At 36.4% G+C, this 7878-nt stretch overlaps 1 protein-coding gene across 1 annotated transcript; it reads left to right on the top strand.

The window, feature by feature from the left end:
* The first annotated feature begins 1494 nt into the window (after positions 1-1494).
* On the top strand, positions 1495-5507 carry LOC149955997 (very long chain fatty acid elongase 6-like). Its single transcript, XM_090166730.1, has 3 exons — positions 1495-2294; positions 3700-3896; positions 5356-5507. The coding sequence occupies exons 1-3, from the start codon at positions 1495-1497 to the stop codon at positions 5505-5507; spliced, it is 1149 nt and encodes a 382-aa protein (XP_090022856.1).
* Positions 5508-7878: the final 2371 nt, after the last annotated feature.

The following is a 7878-nucleotide window of genomic DNA, read 5'->3' as shown; positions in this document are numbered from 1 at the left end:
TAACCCAATTTTTGAATTTCATCCCCCCTTGTTGGAGAGGAGAGCAACCCCCCACGAATGTCCATCGATTTTTCCCTTGACCTTTGGGGGTAGGCCTATTTGAAAATGTGATCAAACCTTGCTGCGCCCATTTGGTACCGACAAGCCCATTTTCAGCTCTTGGCTCACGGACTATTTTCTGGAAGTATTTCGTCTATAAAGCGCAATACAAAGTCACTAGATGAATTGCGCCTAGGGTGGGGCCTCGGGTATTAACCTAGCTGGTTAATGATATCCCCCTTAACAGCAAAGTATATATATGCAATGAGTACAGGAAATGGTTCATACTGAACAGTATGTTCCTAAATTTTAGTTTAAGCACGGGTCTATGCTGCCAGATATTAAAAATAGACCAAGAGGTAAACGAAACAATACCACCTTGGTGATCTTGTTTTGTATATATCCAAGGAAACCCTCGTAAAAAGAAATATATTTTAAAATATGGAAATATTGACAATGGCACCTGAATTAATGGCAATAAAGTTCGCTCGATGCCTTAGATGGTGCCTTAGGTTTTGGTCTAGCTGATTATTATTGGAAACAATCGTCAAGAAATACGGATGCTTTATTTTACTGTTCTTTTTAGGAAAATACATTTAACGAATATAACCTGAAACTCTCACGAGGCGTTTAACTATGAACACAGCTTTTTATTAATAGGTGATTCTATAAAATACGGGAGGGCACGTGTTAATGTTTTTTCTACGTCACTAGCTATAATTATTGAAGATGGAGAGCACGCTCTCGAGTCGATAAATATTTCGGAATCCGTAGCTCACGTGCGAAACGCGCGTGTCAATAAAGTACAAAATTTTTCAAGTTCGTGACTCGGAGAAAAACATTTTAATATTATAATTTGTTATTGTATTATTTTATGATAACATCTATTGACATCCTTAAGCCTTCAATCTTATCTCCGCCTTTAAAGCATATGTGCTCAAGTACCATGTTAATTCAATTATTAAAAACTGGTTTTCTTTTACCATTGTTTTAGTTTATTTGCAATATTTTGACAGTTGGTGGTTCTACAAAAATAGTGTTTCTAAATATTTATAGTATACTTTCCTTTTTGCTGATTGTTTACGTGTAAACTTTTATTTAACGAAGTATCTCTTCACTAATCATTTTAAAACGTAGCTAATTGACAGTGAATCCATTTCCGATAAATTATTTCCTTAAAAGCGATGGCTTTCACATGTGTAAGGCTATTAAATTAAGGAAAATGTTTAAAAATATATAATGAAGCGTTGAAACATGTTGCACGTATAATATAGATTTTAATGTATTTAAAATATTCGTTTTCCATAAATTTAACTAAGAATATTGCTGTAGCGAAAGAAATAGTAGATTTTCCCTTCAGTTCTGTTGAGCATTCAAATCGCGTCGGACGTACTTTTTTGGAAGAGTTTTACTTCATTTGATTGTTTTAATATTGAAAGTAATTAGAAGTGAACCATGCTTTCTGAAACCGATAAGGGAAATAAATTAAGCGAATCAACGTACAAGGGATATCCGTTTCATTTGAACGTCTGGGACCTCGAACAAAAATACGACTCCAAACAAGGATTTTATTGGTTAAAAAAGAATTGGCATTTGTCGATATTTTTTTCCGCGATTTATCTTCTAATCGTCGTTTGTTTACAACGCTTCATGTTGCGTCGAGCACCCTTCAACGTTCGCCGCGTTTTCATGTGTTGGAATATCGCGCTTTCCATGTTCAGCATTTGCGGAATGTGCAGAACATTACCGGAATTGGTGCATGTGCTAAGAGTCTACGGGCTGCGATTCTCGGTTTGCGATTTGAGCTTAAACTCCGTCAGCGCGTTTTGGATGGCCTGTTTCGCTTATTCCAAAGCAATCGAACTGTTCGAGACGACGTTCTTGATTTTCAGAAAGAGGTTAACTAAGTTACACCTGATTCACCACGTCTGCACGTTGGTTTTTACTTGGTTCTTTGTCGAAGAGGGACCCGGTCTCGCCAGATGGGCTACCTCCCTCAACTTCACCGTTCATTCCTTCATGTACGCTTATTTCGCGTTAAAAGCAACCAATCTGAGATTGCCAAACCGCGTCGGGTTTTGCTTAACTTGCTTGCAATTACTGCAATTTCTTTTAATAGAAATCGCTAGTTTGTATTCAATCTACGCCAATGTGACCGGGACAGATACTTGCACCACTTCCATTCGGAACGGGATAATTTCTTCCATTCTGACATCGTATTTCACATACATTTTCGGGAAATTCTTCATTCATCGGTATTTAAAAAAAAAACGATGTTAAAAAGAGAAGTGATTAGCTGAATAATAAACTATAGTTATTTGACATGGAATTAAATCGCTGTCAGTGTCAAATATATTAAATATCATTTCTGTGTTTATTGCATACGCGAAAAAGTCAAGACTTAAAGCTTTCAGAAAATTAATTATTTGATTCCATTAACGCTTAGTAACCTACTGTCGATGGGCTCATGCATGCTTTAGAACCCGAGGTGTAAGTTTTGAACAATTCTCTTACAAGGAGACTACCCGAGGTGGTTATCACCGATTTTGTTGAAACTCGGGGGTTAGGTAGACCTTATGGTAGTATGAAAATTCGCAAAGGGAAAAGTTGCAATGGGCTTTAGTTTTCCTATGGCAACCCAAAATGTTTTAGCCAAAATCATTGATCAATTTTACCCAAAATAGGTCAAATTAATCTTTTTGGGTATGTTTTGAAAATAAAATTTTTTAAGTAAGTAAGTACCCTGTGAAACTGAGAAAATCGCATGCTTTTTTAAATGGAGATTTTTTGTTTTGAGAGATCAAAAACATTTTCGGTTGCCATGGGAAAACTAAAGCCCATTGCAACTTTTCCCTTTGGCAATTTTCATACTACCATAAGGTCTACCTAACCCCCGAGTTTCAACAAAATCGGTGATAACCACCTTGGGTAGTCTCCTTGTTAGTATATATATATATTTTGCTGTAATATATGTATATAAAATACATGTTTATTTTTCCGTTTATTTATCTGAGTTTAGATTCGGCGACAAGATATAATCTAGTAGCAAATAAGAAACTTTTTTACTTTCTAAAACTTTGGGTTTCTTTTCGAAAAATATTCATTTACGAGTATTTATTTAAAAAATCTCACAAAAATGTTATGTTAATCGGGTAAAAGAGTCAAATCAAGTTGGTGAATTTTTTCTCTATGTGTGAGTATACAACGAATAAAATCATCATATGTTCCAACTAAAACACCATTAGCTTACCATTCTGACGATTTTATCGTTTAATCACGTTTATCGAGTAATAATATCAGCTAGGCTAAGGCTAATACCCAAGGCACCACCTTAGGCCTAAGTCATCAAGCGACTTTTTTTAACTAAATAATGTGGGATTTTTACCACCTTTGAAAACTTTAAAATACCTTTATCATTATAATATCTATTAGATATATAATAAATGTACTTTAAAAGGAGTATTAATTAAATTTATTGGATTTAAGCCAAAGTAGACTAGTTCAATGAATCGACAGCTTTTTATATGTATTTAAAATTTTAATTGCTTCAAATGGAAACTTTCGATAATTAGTATACTTAGATAGTTTTTATATGAGGTAGTTTGAATTTAATTTTAAGTATAAGGAAGGAAATATTTATCTGAACTTTGTTCATTTTAGATGTTTTATAATTAGCAAAGATAGTCACAGGTACAAAAAGAACCAGGAAGATGTGGACACGAAACCCGACCAGACGGTTAAACTTTCCAATCCTATTCCTTTGAACGTGATGCCTTTGAAGGCTTCGCTTGGAATTGTCAAAGGAATCACGTACAGAATTCTTTACAAGCGGCCGCATAACACCTTTGAAGAAAAATGTAATAAATTTAAAATGTGATTCCATAGAATCACGAATACACGTTAAAATAATAATAATAAACTAGATAAGGTTTGGGATTTGACACGCGAGTTCATTCTAAATTATGTTCCGTAAAAGCCGGAAATGGAGCTACAATTAACGTTGTTTTCATCGACGTCCAATCCGTCTTCAAACTTCCGCTTAAAGAAAGTTCTCTCGGATGTGAAGGAAAACCCACGAATCACCGTATTTCACAGAATCGTACGCATGTGAGAAATTGGCGTGTTTCTATGAATTTATATGTTGAGACACCATGGTCTACTTTCTGCCGGTAGGAGAGGGCAAGAAAAAACGTCAACCACGTGTATTTCAAACACTGTTTTAGGGTGGATTTGATTGATTTTAATGGGAGGAGCATATTAGAAGACCATTAGGTGGATTGGGAGAAATACAAAAAATCATCTCAACATATTATAATATATTAATAATACATAATAATATAAATTAAAAGAGACTTAAAACGGTTTTAAATTCCCAATATATTTATTTATAAAATCCAACGTTTCGGAATAACTCTTCCTCCTTCTTCAGGGATTTTTACAAGTCTGACAATATAATGGTAAAACTTTGGGACGAGAAAACATTTTGGAGCTTTATACATATAGTGGCTACTGTTCTATAAACCAATTCGCATATTACATACAGGGAAACAATCCTTTAGAAACCACCATCGAGTATAAAATTTTTATTTCGTATTTCTACACTAGATGACGCCAGTGTGGATATTTTGGTGCAAAATTTAAAAAAAGTTTAAATTATTATATTTATTATATAATTTAAGTGCTATTTCAAGCTGAAAGTTTATATAAAATATTTTAGAAAATATAGTTATGCAAAATTTCAGCTTTTGAATAACCACAATTTAAATTAGACTTTCGCGGGTTTTATCATTTTTGTTATTTTGGATTGTAAACTGATGACGCCATCTAGTTACAAGTAGATTATTAAAAATGTACACGCAATGGCGGTACCCCTGTAAAAGGATCTTCTCCCTTCTTATATGCGTATTGGTGTATAGCCGCAGGCGTTTTTCCCGAAGGCGAGTCGACCGTCGAAGGGTAATATGAGCAACGGGCTCGAAATCTTCGTTCCCCGCGCGAGGCTACTATTGTCGGTATGGGAGATTCTCCGAGAGGAGGAATTGGTTTGTTGTGTCTGAGAGGGTGAGGACCATAAAAACATTTAAAAAGGGGACAGGACGTGGAAAAGTTAGAGGGACCATCGTCACGGTTTCAAGATTGCGCTGATTTATTTTTTTAAATTTCGATAGATTCGCGTACATTAAAATAAGTTTTATGTAATTTTGGTTGAGCTAGTATGTTTATTGAGTCCCACTTAGCATTATGGCCAAAAACACGAAGGTGTTCGCTAAGGGGAGAATTATTGTACGGGTTGTTCATGTTTCTGTGTTCTTTAAGCCTTTGATGAAATGGGCGACGGCATTGCCCAATGTAAAAATCACCACATTCACAGGTGGTTTGAAGTTTCGCTTTGGCAGAACGTTTGGGGCCAGTACGAAACTGCTATCCACAAGAACAATCACCTCAACGCCCCCGATAAATTCACCTAACTCAAAGCTTACTCGGAGGGAACCGCCGCAGGGGTCGTATCCAGATTGAGTTTGTCCGCCACTAACTACCAAATAGCCATTGCTCATCTCAAGGAACGATTTAGCCGTAAGGACCTCATAATCAGTTCGCCCATAAAACTGCTGTTAAAGTTACCAACAGTAAAGAAATCCTCGGAAATCGTGGCTCTTCGTCAGTTATACGACACCTGTGAAAACGAAATGCGTAGTTTGGAAGCTCTCGGTATTCCCAGGGACGCTTACGGTGCTCAGTAAAGACACCTTCTCGGAACTCGTCTACCTGAAGACATTGTTGTAGAGTTAAGCAGAACTCGTGATGTGGGAACCACGACACCGAATGGAAATTTTACGAGACTATGAGTTTTCTGGAGTGATAAATCGTAAGCAAAGAATACGCTTACGCCTTGAGACAATCGGTCAGAAATTTATATACCGGTGCTCCAATCGAATCAAAAGCCTACTACACCGGTGGTCTCATCAGGTGACAAATCCAGCATGGGTAGTAGTACCCTACTACTTGATGGTCTCACCCTCGATGCAAGACACTCAACCCAGCAGAAGGCGCAGCAATGGGGCGACCAGTTCCCACTTCGCGCACAGCTGTGATATAGGAGTGGATGTTATAGCAACTCCAGCCGACACCATACCTACACACAGAGGAAAAACGCTGTTTTTTTAACAGCAAGGTAGTGGCGTTCGTAGATGCCAGTAAAGTGCTGTTTTTATAACAGTGAATCGACATTGTTAAAATAACAGAGGAAATTACAGTTTATTTTTAAACAACCTCGCTGTTTTTGCAACAGCATTTTGGTAGATTTTTAACATCAAATGCAGTATAATAAACGGTTGCATATATTGTTCGAATGGTGTTTGCTACTGTTTGGTTAACTGTCGATTACTGTTTTTTTTTGTAAACACCACGCTGTTTTTGCAACGACATTTTGGTAGATTTTTAACATCAACAACAGTATAATAAACGGTTGCATATATTGTTCGAATGGTGTTTGCTACTGTTTGGTTAACTGTCGATTACCGTTTTTTTTAAATTCATCGCTGTTGTTACAACTGCTTTTTGGTACATTTGTAACATCAAATGCCGTATAATAAACGGTTGAATATACTGTTCCTATGGTGTTTGCTGCTGTATGGTTAACTGTCGGTTACTGTTTTGTTTTCTAAATACCTTGCTGTTTTTATAACAGCTTTATGCTGTATTTTAACATCCCCTGCAGTTCAATAAACCGTTGCATATACTGTTTCAATGGTGTATACTATTCTAATGGTGTTAGCTGGTGTTTAGTTAACTATCAATTACTGTTTTTTTAAATACCTATAGCTTCATTATTTACAATGCTCACTTTTTATTGGAGCTGTTTGCTGTTTTAAGAACAGTAGATTGTTACTATTGTAACTAATTAGGCAATGTTTATTGCACGTTGTCTGCTGTTTTCAAAACAGTTTATTGCTCAATTAACGATAACCACCGTTCTTAAAACTGTTGAATGCAAATTTGTTACTACTGACCATTACAGTAAGCTGCTTTTAAATAGTTATATTATAAATAAGAAAAAATCTAGCGTTTTTAAAAATAAAAAAATAAAAACAGAACAGCCGTTTTGAAATTTTATTAGATTTTCTTACAAAAATTTAGTCATCTTCTAAATTTCTGGAAATTAGAATAAAGTATATTAGTGATTTTATCAGATAATTATGACATGTTTATGCTTAACACACTTTTCATTGGTTGAGTCGTAGTTCCCTATTATTGTTATTAGAGAAAGACCTTTGGGTTTGTTGGAGGTGGCTTTAATTTAATTTATTTATTTGAAATAAAAGAATATGGCTACGAAGCTAATTATAGCTTGTGTGTAGCCTTACAGGAAACATTCTGTGACCATAGGGTACCAGAAAGATATAAACAAAAGGATATTTACATACAAATAGTGAACCCAAAAGTTGTGACACTAAGACGGAGATAACAATGAGCGCGTGACACAGTCAAGGGCACTTGGGGGCAGTGAGTTCCACCTTTCGACAGCACGAAACGCAAGGTACCAACGGCGGACATTTGTCTTGACACGTGGCTTAAAAATCTAAGCGCGATGGCCCAGTGTCTTTACTCTTGTGGAGAGTAGAGAACTGGAAGAGAGTTGAGGCGGTTAGCGCAGATTCACCAGACCACATGCTCCAGATTTGCACAACGTCGTTAATTGCGTGGCGAAGTAGCGGGGCATCAAGGCCAAGGCGCGTATCCCGTTCGTCTGGTGGTAGAGTGGCAAGACCTTTAGTTAATTTGGTGAAGCGATTACGCGCCTTCGTTAGTCGAGTTTGGTCGCCTAGCAGCGGCGGGAGG

This window comes from Leiobunum rupestre, chromosome 2, assembly GCF_980474605.1.
Source record: "Leiobunum rupestre chromosome 2, qqLeiRupe1.1.hap1, whole genome shotgun sequence".
In the NCBI taxonomy this organism is placed as follows: Eukaryota; Metazoa; Arthropoda; class Arachnida; order Opiliones; family Sclerosomatidae; genus Leiobunum; species Leiobunum rupestre.
The sequence above is the reverse complement of the archived record's forward strand: the minus strand, read 5'-3'. Positions and strand labels throughout refer to the sequence as shown.

What these genes read in the sequence shown, in the direction of transcription:
- LOC149955997 (XM_090166730.1), top strand. Translation starts at nt 1,495, where the DNA reads ATGCTTTCTGAAACCGATAAGGGAAATAAATTAAGCGAATCAACGTAC. An exon ending in GGGAAATTCTTCATTCATCG is followed by an intron (nt 2,295 to 3,699) that starts GTATTTAAAAAA and finishes TGTTCATTTTAG; the next exon opens with ATGTTTTATAATTAGCAAAG. An exon ending in TAACACCTTTGAAGAAAAAT is followed by an intron (nt 3,897 to 5,355) that starts GTAATAAATTTA and finishes GTGTTCTTTAAG; the next exon opens with CCTTTGATGAAATGGGCGAC.